The sequence below is a fragment of the Electrona antarctica genome, assembly GCF_951216825.1.
Source record: "Electrona antarctica genome assembly, chromosome: 1".
Taxonomy (NCBI): domain Eukaryota; kingdom Metazoa; phylum Chordata; class Actinopteri; order Myctophiformes; family Myctophidae; genus Electrona; species Electrona antarctica.
In genome coordinates, this window is record NC_136806.1 from 47,337,145 (window position 1) to 47,354,007 (window position 16,863).

The 16,863-nt window shown below is 42.9% G+C and overlaps 1 protein-coding gene across 22 annotated transcripts in view; it reads left to right on the forward strand.

Annotated features, from left to right (window-relative positions):
* Positions 1–16,863, forward strand: part of ankhd1 (ankyrin repeat and KH domain containing 1) — a 50,606-nt gene that overhangs the window by 1,774 nt on the left and 31,969 nt on the right. For 15 of the 22 annotated variants that reach the window (XM_079512483.1, XM_079512503.1, XM_079512498.1 and 12 more), the window contains exons 2-6: positions 5,207–5,360; positions 10,713–10,869; positions 13,097–13,259; positions 15,106–15,253; positions 16,273–16,506. In XM_079512483.1, the coding sequence (XP_079368609.1) occupies positions 5,207–5,360; positions 10,713–10,869; positions 13,097–13,259; positions 15,106–15,253; positions 16,273–16,506 (856 nt within the window). The remainder of the gene's footprint in view (positions 1–5,206; positions 5,361–10,712; positions 10,870–13,096; positions 13,260–15,105; positions 15,254–16,272; positions 16,507–16,863) is intronic. The other 7 variants (XM_079512502.1, XM_079512500.1, XM_079512486.1 and 4 more) reach the window with 2 other exon arrangements.

Below are 16,863 nucleotides of genomic sequence, written 5' to 3' on the forward strand. Positions count from 1 at the left end.
TAATGATGCCTTATTTGTCTCGCCTGATCGCGGGTTCGATCGCCACGGCGTGACAAATAGAAGAGGCTACGGGGTTGGTTTCAGCCCTCACTCAAGTCACTAATGACATCGGGTAAATGTCCACAATCTGTGTCAACTTGTTTTGTCTTGTCACAGTTGCAAGCGGCCGATAGTACGTGCAGACTATTTAGTGACCAGCTTTCCATGTGTGAGCAGCATTCACACACAGGGACAGGTGTGTCAGCTGAGTTGAACACAGTGTGGCTCTATTGTACGTTAGCTCGACCCAGGAGGTGCATTGATAATACAAAAGGTTCTGTCTGTGTGTTATACAGTATAATGATTCCTGGCTGATCCAGGTTAGTTTTACTGTAAATCAAGATCAACAAAACAAGGCATTGTTGGTTGACAAAGGCTTCAGTGAGCCACCCCTTCCAAATTAGCATTACACAATAAAATAAATCGGTAGTACCCCGTCCGCCTCTGCAACTGCCATCATAAAAAAAGAAAACATGTTTTCACTGTGTCCCTTGTCATGTGAGCTTGAAGTTTAAAGGCATGATGCCTCTCCCAGACTATTGTCATGTAATTGAGTTGACCAGATCATATGACAGTCTGACACAGGACTGAAACATGCAAGAGGGTTACTTGGTAAATATTTGAGATTGGCACAAATCTAGCCACAGTCTTAATCACATTACAATGCCATACTAGCTTTAATTGTCGATCAATGACACACTTCATCTGCCCCGATAACAAGGAGATGTAACATTCACTGGTGCTAGTCGTCAGAGTGATGGTTTGGCTGTAACTGTTGCTGCACACTACCTGTTGAAATACATTTCAGAATAGCTGCTAGCTAGTGCATACACTCTGAAACGGAATGTATGAAGTGTTTTGTTGGACATGATGGTAAGGTGGCTAAACCAGTTAGCTTCGACCCTGTGTTGATACAGTCTGCCCCCGTATCTGAAGTAGATGTTTAGCAGCAGAGGGGAGAAACTATTACTGGGTTTGAAAATGATCTATCAGATGGTAAACTTATGACTTCTGCTGCCTGGGCCTAGATAGGCACCCTGCCTGGAACTGAGTGTTGTTGTGGTATAATACCCCGGTGGAGGACTCACTGCTCTGGGCAGTAGCTAAAATCTGAGCTGCAGGATTAAGCAGATGCCATTCTAGGCCTCTCCAGCTCTGTGGATACAGTCTGGGAACTGTAGTTCATTAATTGCAAAGACTGTGATTTCCATTGTTGTTTATAAAAGCCTGTGCACAACTACATCCCCCATGGGTCATTGTGCTCTGCATTCCTGTCATATAGCTACATTCCTCCACATTGCCGACTCCCTCCAGCATTTGCTCACTGGACCAGGCCTCACCAAAAGCCTGCTGCAGCTTATAGAGGGAAATAAGCTGAGTTTTAGTCTGACCCCCCCCCCCCCCACCCCTTTTTGTTTTTGTTTAGCATGATTATCCAAGCACTGAATAAGATCTGAATAGTAATGTATTGATTGATGGCCAGGTCATAATTTTTGTTTAGAAAGTTTCTAAACAAGGTTTAAAGGCCCAGTTAATTAGTTAGTTAAGGCCCAGGTAGCCTATATGGCTATATTCTTAACTGTAGTTAGGCTAAATGATCATATTGTCATTCCCTCCGCCCCTCGTATATAACGCGTATGTGCTTAGCCTACTGAATGGTATAGTGCAATGGAACCAGGACACTTCAGAAAGTGTGGTGCTTGGTATACACAAACCCCTCTTTGGCCTTGACCTTGGGCTGAATGTAGTGGTGTTGAGCCACACAAAGAGGCCAGTGCTGTATCCAATGCAGCGTGGCACTTTCCCCCATGTTTAACTGCTAGATATGGGTCAACCGCACACTTTACACCCCTTGCTGAGAACCAAAACACTATTCCCATACAGTCAGACCATCCGTCAACATGTTTTTTTAATTCATTAAAAAAATATATTTTTTAAAATAAAGACCCTACTGTAACCGTATTCATCTGGTTGTCCCCAAACTGCCCTACCTGAGTACTTACGTTGGCGTATCTGCGATATTTTGAATATATTTGATTACTTATATTGAGGTTATCTAGGGCCGTTAGATTCATGCCGTCAGCTTAAAGCTTTGTGTCCGCTGCCGTGCACAGGGTGTCTGAACACCTCGGGTCATGTGTACAAGTACCTGTGGTGCAAAGTAATAAATAGGCCTAATACTTTACAATGAGATGTTTTACATTTGACAAGTTAACCATGATGGAGGAAAAAATCCAATGTCCACTGCAGTAACAAGAATGATAAGGCATAACATCCGCTTAAAGCAGCACTCCCTGGAGAATTGTCAAACGACTGGAATATCTGTAAGACTGTGCAATGGATGAGACAGCCAACAGGCCTGTGGTGCTGTACATGGGGCAGCTGACTCTCAGCTGAATCCCTTCCCATGTGTGTAGGGGTTCGAGTTCTGGCTGTAGCAGCACATGTGTTTACATGGACTGCAATAATCCAATTGCCATGTAAAACGGAATTTTCTGATTGCCTTAGCCCGAATACGGTCATAGTTGGAGTAAGCATAATCCAATTAGACATGTAGAGTACTCCGAATGTAGTCGTTATTGAAGATTGAACAAGATTTCTTTGTCACAAGCTCATACAATTATGTGCAGTGAAATTTTGGTGTGGCATACTCCGCCAGACTGCTAATGTCCAACATATAGCCTATAATAATAATAATAAAAAATGAAAACAATGTAATAATGCAAGGGTACTGAGCAACAATAAGAAATGTGTGGTAAAAGTTTAGAACATTTAAAATTATACAGGTTTGTAACGACAGACAAACTATCGGAATACAGATAATTTAGAATTGGCATTGCCTCTTTCCTGGGTTACTATGGTAGGAAATAATTATATCTGGCAGCAGGCATAAGAAAAGATACAGATGAATATAAATGGGAGATGGGTGTTTTAAATGTGTGCACTGTGCAGTATACACTTTCTGAGTCACTGAGTTCTTGCAGTAATTTGCTAAATATGGCAGGTAGAGCATGTGTCAAAAAACATGAAACATGTCAGTCCCAACATGTTCTGGCTGGGGTGAGGCTGAAACTAACTGTCACCATGCTCAAGATTTGGAACTTAGGTAAAGCTGAGATCTGCTCTACAAGCACATTGCATAATGCATATAATAATTTCTTTGGATGTGTGCACTGTGCAGACATCGGATAGGGAATTTATATAAAAAAAAGGTTGCTGACCGAATGGCTCAATTTCTACGCTCTTGAATTACAGACTGTAAGGGTCCATTTGGAACCTCCAAGAATCCCTGAGGGTTCCTGGCCCCCGCTTTGAGAACCACTGTACTATGCCACTGTGGAGGGGAGTGTCATTAATGCTCAACATATAGCAAGTAAAACGGGCATATGAGATCATTGATGCGTAGAATAGTTCTGTCAACACATGTACATTGACAATGGTAGTAATATTGCAGTCCTAGTGTGTTGTGATTATTAGTCTAAACTAAACCTCTGTAGCTTTCCTTTTGTTAAAACCATAATAAACATTCAGTAACATCCTATTAACCTTATTCATAACGATCCACTTCTCTGACTTAAAATAATAAATAAATAAATATTAAAATAGCATCAGCAAGAACTCGTAACTTGGGAAAAGTGAAAAGAAAGCAAAGATAACTGATCTACAAGATCCAAAAGGGTCACATCACAACATGTTTTGAGATTATAGATTATTTTCAGTTTCTTGAACATTTTTCTACATGCCCAAAATAGGAACACCAGATTGACAGTTTGACACTGGCTCTTATGTCACAGCTGTTAAGATCATTCTCCGTAGCATAGAATCGTACTAGCTGATATTTAGTTATAGTATAACAGATAAAATCTTTTTTGAGAGCTTCTAAACTTGCACTACATGCCCACTCATGTTGCATCTATTTTTTGGGGGCTCTCTTATGCAGATATTCTCATAAAATAGCTTAAAACAGCAGAGAAAACGACATGAAACGGTGACTTCATGAAACGGTGACTGTAAGTCATTCTAAAGGGAGTGTAGTGACAGGCCAGAAGGCCATTCCATCAGCAGCAAGTATTGTGGTGCTTAAGGTCAATACAGAGAACAATCTAATTAGCAGTTAATTGGTGCATTAAGCCAACTCAATAGAGAATGTGTTGTGTTCACACAGCATGTTTGATTAGAGAATGTGTTCACATCATGTTTGATTACAGTTCATATTTTCACCACCAGTGAACCCAGCGTTAAGTGTAAGGTGCACACATACTGTACACATTTTCATGACTGGTACTAGTACTTTATCGATGGTACTATATTAAAGGTGTAAATGATATTTTTAGTTAAAACAAAGTTGTCTTCATCATTGCTATAGTGTTTGTTCATCCTGACCTGAAAATGTATTTTCTGTTTACTAAAAAGATGGAGAGAAGAATGGGATACTCTTGAACAAACACTAGTCTACTCTACACAGTGATGTTTACTATGGGAATATACTGTAGAGCTATTTAAGACTTATTTTAACCCTAACAAACAAACACAAAATCGCAGCACATGTAATCTTGTTGTGTTCATAGTATTGCTCTGGGAGTGAAAACACTGTTTCTATATGAACAAAATCTATATTTTAGTGCATGGGCCTAACGACCTTCATCAGGTTGTCCATCTTTAAGTAGATTTTAAAATGCAACACTACAGTTGTGTGCTGAGCAGGATTTCCACTTTGAAACAACACTATGAATATATTATGCTTCTCAATTGTCCCATATGATTATGATATGGCCCATCAGTCTCTGTGTCTGCAGAGAATCTGCACAGTGGTTGACAATCAAGTAGCCAGTTACAATGCTAGTACAGTACAGTACAGTACAGTACAGTACAGTACAGTACAGTACAGTACAGTACAGTACAGTAAGGATTACTTCTTATCTAGTGCATAACTGTAGTCCTGGGTTTCTAGTTTCCTGTTCCCAGTTCAGTTTCCCATAGCTTCGTTTGATTGGCTCTGCTGCAGATTTGAACCGGAAACAGATATGACGTTCTCATGTGTGTTTCCTGTTTTTCCAGTTCAAGTGGTTTAGGAAACGGTATGAACTTTGAACATGCATGTCGGCTAACGGATCATATTTTGCTTTCTTTCTTGCGCCTCATTCCTCCTCTGCCGCTGCTTGTGCAGGTGGAGTCTTTTATCCTGGACCAGGAAGACCTGGACAACCCCATCATGAAGACGGCGTCGGAGCTGCTGATGTCGAGCGCCTCAGACGGAGTGGACCTGAGGACGGTCGATCCAGAAACGCAGGCTCGTCTCGAAGCGCTGCTGGAGGCTGCAGGTATATGACTTGTTTTTCTAATCTGTTTTGTTTCATGAATCAATAATTTTAACCTCTCCTGATGACGCCAGTGATGTAAATAGGTTTTCAATATAATGGGTCCCAAGACCCAGGGATGGTCTTTTAGATGGTGCCCAGGGACATTTTATGAGTCCTATTTCAACGGCATTAGAGTACAGTACTGACAACAGTATTGCATCCCAGGACCCCCGGAGGGTGATATGATTGTGTCCTTTCTCAATTTAGTGAGTCTTAAGGATGCAGGCTATTTGCATCACTGCTGACGCCATCCATAACCCGTCCACTTCAGCAACTCACTGACTGGCCTCGATTAGGGCTGGGCAATATTATATTATCAACATCGTGATATGAGACTAGATATCGTCTGGGATTGGATATCGTAAATCTGGTGATATGGCATAAGTCTTTTCCTGGTTGTAATCACGTATTTTCTAAATATTTTCAAAACTAGCCGATCTACACACTCACAACAGTGTTGCATCACAGCAATATTGAGATATTGTTCTGGTATTTTAGAAAAACAAACAAATGTGTCTTATATTATCACTTTCATCACAATATCATTATCGTCATGGTATTGACATTGAGGTATTTGGTCAAATATATTGTGATATCCATATCGCCCAGCCCTAGCCTCAATGATTTCAATCTGTGAACCGTCGTCCTAACTAACTGACAACATTAACCACTTTAGAACCCATCAGCTGAAATGTCTTGTCTTTCTGCCCTTTTTTCCACTATCACAATTACACCTTTATTGAGGCTTCAGTTTGTACAGATGACCTAAGGCTGAACTATAGCTATAGGTTGCAGCCAGAGGAAAATATATGATATAAATGGGAGAAGGGCGTGTTAGACATTTTGTATCAGCATACACTTGAACCCATTATGACCGGGAAAGCATCTATGCACGTTTAGATTTTAGCATTGGTTGGTTATTAAAAAATCACACCTGTGTGAAGTGAGGGGCGCTAATATATTAAAGTCTAACTCATGTTGATTAGGTGATGTAATGGCGATGTAAAACAAACGGTGCCAACACAAACATTAAACGCCATTAACAATAAAGAGACAATATGACGTAATGAGTTACATTATGACGTAAATTGTCCCTTCATTGTCAATGGCGTTTACAAAACAAACATTGAACTAAAGACAAACATTAAACCTGTATAGGAGGGGCAGAAATAGCAGATATACAAGCTCACAATGCGTCACTTTGTGCCACGCTGCCACTGCGAGCTTGTACATCTGCTATTTTGTTTTTCTTTAATTTTTTTTTGAAAAATCTTCAAAGTGTGAGAAGAACCACTGATTTTAGAAGGCTTTTGTAGAATCGGCCTCAGGTCTTCATGGGTTAACTGTGACTTAGTTTGCATTGGAGTTTTCACAGCATTTTGCAACACATGGCAGCTAGAGCATATTGTTGTCAGAGAAAAGACGACACGTGTCGGTCTCAACATGTTATTTATAACCGTAGCCATGCTCAGGATTCTGAGGGCAAAGCTGCAGGCTGAAATAATTGGGTGTCAATCAGTTGTGCAAGTCTTTAAATCATCATAGTTTCCCCGGATTGAGTAAATAATTATATTTTGGATTTAGGACCTGGATTCTATCTATGTAATCTGTACATTAATCTGTGTCCCAGCCTGCCTAGCCAGGCAGATTAACCTCACCTCACTTGGCTGGGACTCGGCAGCTTGCATGGAAACCAGGTTGAGAGGCTAATCTCACACCTTCCGGTTTCTCCCCTGGCCTTGTCTACTAGATAGAAGATGCATGCCAACGTGTAGGTGGTTGCCCTTAGGCCAATTAAAAGCTTGCAGGAGACGGTGAATGCTGTTACATATTAAATCTGCAATCCCATACATTTCATGGCCTACCTGGGATTTGAACCCAGGCCTCCCACGTGGGAGAACAAACTTAAATTCTACCCCTCTTGATCGGGTTGGATGACCGAGTTGGATAATTCAAATTTCAACAGTTGTGCCCGACTCTTTTGTCAAATTGTATTCCGCAGTTCAATATAACATTCAACGCTTTGTTTTGTGACATTACTGATAATACTAGGTTAGAATTTGTTTTCAGGCACAAACGCATGCTTAAAATCTAACTAGAAATGAGCATGTAAAGCAAATATCTTTCAAAATGTTCTTGTGGGGACAGCATGCCCACAGACCTTCACCCATTTACATATCTGAACATGTTTTACAGAATAATGAATTCCCTTTGGGCCTAACATCCAGATATCCACCCTGAGAACATGACTGCTCCTCAATTCAATTACATTATGACATGTCAGTTAGTTTAGTCCAACTTGTAACTTTGGGGAATCTTGGCTGATATTTAATGTGAAGCCTTATTATACATATATGATCAAATGGCACACACATTATTGGTCAGTGTTTATTTCAGATTTTCACTCGCAATAGGATGTTGGGAATGGATTCATGTTAAATACTGGTGAAGCGCCCGTCCCCATTTATACATGTTTGCAATTTAGCTCTTACTTTATGCATCCTGTAACTGAAGCATCTCTCACAGAAGTGATACAGCAAAGGCTAAACTGCGTGATGATCATTATCTGGCATAAACCCAAGAATTGTCTTCAGCAATACGTTTCTGTTACTTGTTGTGATTCAGCAATAACAGTCTCTGTTGTTACTAAATGTGATGCAGAGATGGTGTCTACACTATTGCTGTCAGTCAAACTGCTTTTCAAGCATATAGTAGATATGACTCTTGTTCTGAAGAACAAGAATTGACATGCGTATATTGTCAGACCTAAAAGATAGTTCATGTGTAAATATTGTAGATTATTGGTGGGAGTAGTGCTAGAGTATGTGTTTATGGGTAAACAGTTTGTCCAAACCTGATGTTTGAACTTTGCTCCAGGGTCTTCCACAGGCCCTGTTTCACTGAGCTAGTAGGCATGGCTCCACAGGGACAGCCAGAAGGTGAATGAAGTGAGTCCTGGAGCAAGTATGCCATCTGAACAAAAATGATAATAGAAACTATGATGGCTTCTTGGCTCGACAAACTCATTCTTATTCATGCAGAGTGCGCTGTTAATGATTCAGAAATCATGCATTAGGGTTATTTATAAGCTCACGATCTGCAATGCTCTTAAAGATTAAATATGATTGAACACTCCCACTATGGTCAGACTGTTAAGGAAAGCTTTGAACATTCTTGAAGCTATCGTGTTATCATGATTACCATAGCCCGCTGCTAATGAGGTTTAATCGTGGTTGCCTTGTGTTGGCAGTAGAATTGTGTAGCTAGCTAACTAGAGCACCACAGTTGGCTAGCAGTGTAATGACTAGGTATTTAAATCAGATTGATTATTATTGTAACCTGGTTAGAAAGGGTACATTGTAACCTGGTTAGTACAGGGTACTGAGTTCCACATATATTGTCTAGATGGGGAAGTGGGCTGGTTGGATTTGGCTTCTATTAATTATGATCTATCTAAATTGATCAAGAAGCTCTGCCATATTGATAACACGGTTGCACAAAATGTCACATTGCAAAAGGCTTTCAAGCAGAACTCAAGCTTCGCTATATAAGATACTTTGCAGTGATTCCTCCATAAACGAAAATCACAAAATATTCTGTTCAGAGTTTGAACCCAAGGTCGTCGTTGAATACAGAAGCAGGCGTGTCGGCGTTGGAAGATACCATGGCGCGTGTCTTCTTGGCCTTTGTTTTCGTGTGGTGTTTACGCTGCACAGAGCACTGTGGCTCAGCCGACTCCTTCTAGCTCCCTGTCAGATAAACACACTGCATTAATGATCAACCCTTCCAGACCTCTGCTTCCGCTGCCTCGGGGTGGGTTGCGAAATCCCGCTCTGACAGCAGTGCCTGGCTAAGTTTAGACGGAGTCGCAGGCGTAGCGCTGAGGACACAGGAGAGAGACCGCAAGGACTGCAGCTCTCTGCTGCTCGGGCTAATGGATGGGTTGAGGCCGAGGCTAACATTCTAGAGCTATAGTTCTAAGCCATCAACACCCCCCCCCCCCCCCCCCGTGTCTGCTGCTCTCTGTGCTTCTCTTGTACACATGCCCTCAAAGTACACAAACACACACACAAACGGTGTCTCTGACTGGAAAATGGTCCTCCTTGCCCCGTCTTGTGAAAGGTCCTTCAATGTAGGTCATCAGAACAAGCAGTCTTTTTTTTCTTCGTTTTTTTCCTCTCTGCCTATAGTTTACTTTTGCGCCCCTCTCCGGCTTTCTCTTCACCCTCCGTGCCACCCCCACCACCACCCCCCCCCCCCACCACCCCCCCCCCCCCCACACACTGTGACTGTTATTCTCTTGTACAACATTCTTGCTCTTGTCCCAGCTGTCTCTCCCTTTCACTTGCCGACCAGTGTCTCTGCATTGTTTTTTTCACATTCACCGTCTCTCTCGCCATCTATAATTCACACAGAAGGGGGCTCTGCCCTTTTTCCCCCCTCCTCCAGCCAGATCTCTTATCGTCTGCTCTGCTGCTGCTACTCGGGTGGTGGTCAGTGTAGAACCACACGCACATCATTGCCGTCGGCCAAAAGCCTTGTATCTCCATTTCCCCATAAGCTCTACCTACCTTATACTTTGCAAAGGGTAGTACTGTAACGAGTAGTACCGAGTAGGTGCTTATACTAGCCGATTTACAAGCTAACAAGCTATTTTCTGTTTTTGAACATTTCCGCCTAATAATGACATGCCCAAAATAGGGAGGCCATGTTGAAAGAGGTTAAGTCAGTCTGTGGGGTTTTATAAATATTGAACCAAGAGCTTGTGACTAAAAGATTTGTCGGATGCATTCATGGGACACTGGATATACAAGGTTTTCTCCCCCCAACAGCGATGATGTTTGTCTTACCTCTGGTCACTGGTCGTAGCGTTGCATCATGGGTGTTGGTCCTATGATCACCCACTGGACCTCTGTGCTCTGTACTACTCTGTGTAATCCTTCACCCAATCAAAAATAGAATATAGCGGTGTGAGAATTAAAACGTCATGCTGATGACCAATAATATTGACGGAAGACGAAATTGGCCATATTAACAACATTGCTTGTGTGTGTTTTCTGTGTGCGTGTGTGTGCGTGTGTGTGTGTGCGTGCGTGTGTGTTTTTTTTGTTTTTGTTTTTCCTTCTTTCCTTTTCTTTCTTTTTTTTTTTATTGTGGATGCTGCTACTAACCCCCTGGACTGGATTGGCTGGATTTGGACTTGGCTGCTTCCATCTGGTGTCTCTTGACTGCTGGGTGTGGCTGCTGTGCTCCACTGCTGTGGTTTGCCTTGTCCTATGCACCCTCTCTGCCCTCTGGTGTCCGCCCCGGCAGGCATCGGTAAACTGTCCACTGCCGATGGTAAAGCTTTTGCAGACCCCGAGGTGTTACGGCGGCTGACGTCATCGGTGAGCTGCGCCCTGGACGAGGCGGCAGCGGCCCTGACCCGCATGCGAGCGGAGAACACACTCAACGCCGGCCAAGCTGACAAGTATGTATCTCCTCCTCCTGCTGGCGGCGCACTAAATCAGTGGTTTTCATTCATTCAGTGGTCCTTGAGGGGGAACCAGGTGGTCCCCAGCTCTTGAGGGGGAACCAGGTGGTCCCCAGCTCCTTGAGGGGGAACCAGGTGGTCCCCAGCTCCTTGAGGGGGAACCAGGTGGTCCCCAGCTCTTGAGGGGGAACCAGGTGGTCCCCAGCTCTTGAGAGCGTAACTTGGTTTAATTTGACGCTCTCAAGAGTTACATGATTTAGATCTTGACGATTTTACATGCCTTCTAAATCCTGACAGTTTTCTGAAAAACCCATGTTTCTGTGAGTCGTTCTCAAACATTTTCATGTCAAGGACCCCCAAAAATATATGTAATTGGCCGCCGACCCCCATCTGAAAATATGTTCCAGTGATCCCCCCCCCCAGAAGCAAAGATTGGAGTTAAAGACGCTCGCTCTGAAAGAATATATTTAAAGATTTGCGCCACATTTTCACGATTTTACAAAAATAGCAGACCTACAAGCTCGTAGCGCGGCACTCGGTGCCACGCTATGAGCTTGTAGATCTGCTATTCTTCAATAGCTAAAGTATAACACAATGCTTAAAACACCAAAAGGGGTTCCCGCCCAGAATGGGTTAAACATCTGCATTACTTCATTTACAAGAAGTCTACACAATTAGAGAATGTAGAAGAATTGTTGTTTTGCTAAACGTTTGCCAAAACGACAACATGTTGAGAGGCTAAATGTCATCAAATGGTGGTCCGTGGCTCAAAAGCTGAATAAATAATGGGCCTTGACATGAAATGGGTTGAAAACCACTGCAGTACATGATTCATCCACTTTGATGGGGTTGATTAACCCATTAAGACGGTTTTCTAAATCGGTAGTACTCGCACTTTCTTGTTCTGCTATATCCAAAAATAGGAGATGTACAAGCTCACACTGTGAGCTTGTATTTCCGCTATTTAGTAGTACTCACACTTTCTGCTGTTTAGTAGTACTCAGTACTCACACTTACTGCTATATCCAAAAATGAAATAGCCAACGCAAACCCTGGTTTTGATGGGTTAAACAGCGTCGTTCTCAAACGCTTTCATGTCAGTCAAGGATCATAACATTTATTTGTACGTGGACCTCACATCTAAACAAGGTTGTGTGCCAGGGACCACCAGAAGAGAAAATGTGTGTACAAATACAAAAAATAAAAAATCTACTTTCTAAATCAATTTATTTTGAATATCTTTCAAAACAAATACAAAAATAGCATATCTACAAGCTCACAAGGCGTTGCTTCGTGATGCGTTGTGAGCTTGTGAATCAGCAATTTTTTGAATCGCCCACAGACTGCACTTTTGAGAACCACACTGGTTTAGGAAAATCCACATTAATGTGATCAGAGATCTCCGTCCTGTTGATATGTCTGGGAAAATCTAATTTCAGTGTAGTTTGCTAGACCTGAGGCGAGAACGTCCGGTAACAGACCAATGCCCACTGCTTTGAAAACCCATTAATGACGTCACTGTCCCAATATGAAGGCCCGCACTAAAGTCTTTAATCGCATCCGCACCGTTTTCCATCCAGTTTTAACCTCTACGGCAATGGTTTTCAACCAGTGGTCCGGGGACCACCATTGTTCCTTGAGAGGGTTCCAGGTGGTCCCCAGCTAAATGATAGAGAATTGATATTAACCAAATGGACCCTCATATAGATGTTTAACTCTTTGAAATGAAACCATTTGGTTTCATTTTACGTTCTCAAGAGTCACATCATTGTTAAACATCTGCATTACTTAATTTACAAGAACTCTCCACAATTAGAGCATTGTTATTTTGATCAATGTTTGCCTGTTGTCTCTCCTATGGTACCACATCAGTATAGCATGGACTTGTGGACAAAATCTTATTCAACGATAACACAATATCTTTTAGTTTTGGGTCCGAGAGGCTAAATGTCATCAAATGGTGGTCCGTGGCTCAAATGCAGAATAAATAATGGTCCTTGATATGAAAAGTGTTGAAAACCACTGCTCTACGGTGTCGAATCAGTCGGCGAACATCTCTGATCGTCTAGCAGCGTCTTTGAAAGTTTGTGACACATTTTTATCTTCAGGTGTTTATTATTTGGTCTGTTTTTTCCCCCCTAATAATTACACCACTACAACTTGTACTGTAGCGGTGTAATTACTAGGCGTGTATGTCCTGCCACAGTGGCAGTAATTGTAGCAGTCTGGTTATTTTCAGCCGTAGTCTAGCGGAGGCGTGCTCAGACGGCGACGTCAACGCGGTACGCAAGCTGCTGGACGAGGGACGGAGCGTCAACGAACACACCGAGGAAGGAGAGAGCCTGCTCTGCCTCGCCTGCTCCGCAGGATACTACGAACTCGCACAGGTGTGTGTGTGTGTATATACAGCGCTCGCTGGAACGTGTCTGGCCTGTCGTCGCTGCATTTTAAGCTTTGTGTATTCATGGTTTGAAGTTCGCAGTTGCCCCGACCGATTTCAGTCATTTGGAGGCCAGCGGCATGTGTTTCTCTTCTTGGCCTTCACTAAAGGATGATGCGTCGCTGTGTTGCGACACTGCAGTGCAAATCGGGCATAACCCATCTGCAAAAAAAGGAAAAACAGTGCCCTCTGTTTGTTTCCTTGAATTTGCCTCTGGGGGCAGGCCCCAATAGAGCGTCTCAGTCCCGCCCCCTACCAGGGCCCAGGAAGTTATTCCCAACACTTTTTTGTTTTTTTTCTTAGTAATTTGTTCGGCCCAAAATGTTGCGTTTGTTGTCATGATTTGTCACAACTCGAGTTGGCTTTGTCCGCGTCTTTAAATAAATACTTTTTGAAAAGCCTATGGAGAAAATTAACGGGGAATTTACTTCTGGGTATCACGTCGTCATGAAAGGGGGCGGGACTGCGATGCTCTATAGACTGTGTATAACGGGATGTTGGCCCGCCCTCAGCCCTCCCCTTCCTGTGGGGTGCCTTTGTTTTCATTCCCACTATCAACAATGTATATACACATTCTGGCCCGGACGGTTAGCTCAACCGTCTGGGCACCTGGGCTGCTGAGCCAGCCTGACTGGTTCCACTTCTGATCCCGACGGCCTTTGCCACGTGTCTTCCCCCCCATCTCTCCCCATTTCCTGTCAAATTACTTTCAAACTACTTTCAAATTACTTTCTATCAATAAAGGCAGAAAAAGCCAAAAATATATCTTTAATAAAAAAAACCCCCAAAAACCAATGTACACTAAATGGCCCTGCTGACCGATTCAGTAGCATAGCTTGGAATCTGTTCCATAGTAATTCAATTCATGTTCAGAAGCATCCTACATAAAACGATAATGGCCTCGTATATTTAATAAAATCAAACGTTAAAGCCTCAATTTGCGATTTGTGTCAGCTTGGTTGGCTGAATGTAAAACACTAGGAACATAGGTTTAGAACGATATACACCAAAACAGAATGATTTTACATAATTGTGCTAATCGTTTAGGAAACGGAGCGCTAGTGTGGGGATGCACTTTAACGAATCACAGATTGGGATTTGGCCTGACGAAGACCTTTAACTTGAGAGATTTATTTTGCTTTATTCCCTGTGTATTGAATGAAATGCGTGTGTGGTTTTTGACTCGCTCTAATGCTGCACTTTTACCCCTGATTTGTTGGACTACTGTTTGGAAATATTCAAAGATATTATAAATACAAACTGGACTGAAAAAATAATTATTGCGAAGCAAGGCCATATGCAAATTATGCTACAGAGCAGCTCACAAAATCTGGTGAACCCAACAAATGTAGCAAGGCCACTGAAAGGCAGACAGCAGCCTTTTCTAAAGAACTTTGAGAGCTTTGTGACAGGAGCTCCTCTTCAATAAACAACATTGAAGCGTATTGGAAACATGGCCCAATAAACTGTTGTTGATAAGGTTGTTGTCCTGTTAGTGCCCAGCACAGCCATTTCTCAAAGCTAAGATAATCCCTGTCAGAGCCGAACAGTCGCTGTTCCGTGCACAATTTACACCCAGTGTGGAGTAAGTTTATCTTGCAAAAAAGCCCCTTATGTTCCCATTCTGTAATCTGTTGTTCAAATTAAAGCTCTTCTCACACTTTCGCCATAATCTATATGTATTCACTCATTCACTGCCACTCTGCCAGTTTAAATGCCTAAATTACCACCCATGTGAATAAATGTCACTACTCCTTCTCCAACCTGTGATGCTGTGCCTTTGGTGTTCCTAGGTGTTGTTGGCCATGCATGCCAACGTGGAGGATCGGGGCATCAAAGGTGACATAACGCCCTTGATGGCTGCTGCCAGTGGAGGCTACGTGGACATCGTCAAACTGCTGCTGGTCCACGGGGCAGACGTCAACTCGCAGTCATCCACAGGTGAAACCTCAATGCACAACGCAAACTATTGGGCTCTTTTCCAGCTACCAGGGGTGACCCAGAACATTTTTAAATGATCGATTATTATATATTTTTTTATAACAGACAGTGGCGTGCACAGACATTTTGAGGGGCAGATGGTCAAGTGAAAAAAGGGCACCTTGTGTGGTGTGTGGAACCGCCGGCTGCCTTAATAGTGTATGAGACTTATAGATTTGAGGGGATTTGGGGAATGGAACTTTCAAAAGGGCACATTGCTGTGCAGAGGGGAAAAGGCCAGGTGCTCTAGCACTACCTCGTTTGTGGATGTGCACGCCCCGATAACCCATTAATGTGGATTAGTTCGATTATTTTACTGTTGCACCTCTAAAGGAAATACTTTTGTTTTATCCATATAGATTTTTTAGGGCTTTTCTGCCTTTATTCAGTTCAGTAGAGTGTGTCAGGAATCGAGGAGAGAGAGACACTCCCAAGAGTGTAACTCTAAAGGTGGCCTTACACTAGCCGATTCTTTTCAATCTGAAATCTGATAGCACCACACACTACAGGATAATCGGAGCGGGGCAGAGCAAATATCAAACATGCTTGATGTTGATCGGGTCGATCCCGATCGCGCCCCGAGCAGATCGATTGGGTCGGGCACCCCCCGAGCGTCAAAAAATGCCCGATTATCGGCTAGTGTAAGGCCACCTTAACAACTACTTAATTTAAGAAGTCTACACAATTAAAAAATGTAAAATAATTGTTATTTTGATCAACATTTGCCTGTTTTCCCTCCTAATGGTACCAACATCAATACAGCATGGAATTCTGGACCAAATCTTATCGAATGATGCCAAAATATCGTTTCTTTCTGGGTCTGCGAGGCTGAATCTCATCAAATGGTGGTCCGTGGCTCAAATGGCGAATAAATCATAGGCCTTGATATGAAAAAGGTTGAAAGCCACTGATATAGAATCTATAGATAATGTGATAACAGCCCCCCCCCCTCCCCCTGCTGTGCTCCTGTCCTCCTCCAGGTAACACAGCTCTAACGTATGCGTGCGCGGGCGGCTTCGTGGACGTGGTGAAGGTACTGCTTAAAGAGGGAGCCAACATCGAGGACCACAACGAGAACGGACACACGCCCCTGATGGAGGCGGCCAGCGCGGGCCACGTGGAGGTGGCCCGGGTGCTGCTGGAGTTTGGCGCCGGCATCAACACACACTCCAACGAGTTCAAGGAGAGTGCGCTCACGCTCGCCTGCTACAAAGGTCAGAACGCCTGGATTCAAGTTCTCGGCCCGATTTCAGTCATCTGGGTTCCGTAGAAGTCGCCATGTCTTCTGTAGAAGCATATTCTGAGAATAGCTTGTAGATTGGCTATTTTTGGTTATTAATTATTCAAACTAGCATTCATGCATACCGACATACTATCTGCAATTTCTGTTTTGCTGTATGTAGAACAGTAAGAGCAACAGCATAGTTTCATGCTGTTTCACAAATCGCAGATTATGACTGGACCTAACAAATATGTTCAGTAATGATATTTTAATTTCCTTGAATCCACGAGAAATGTTATGTTAGAAATGTTACCCCCTATTGAGAACATGTGCCATCTAAAATCGTGTG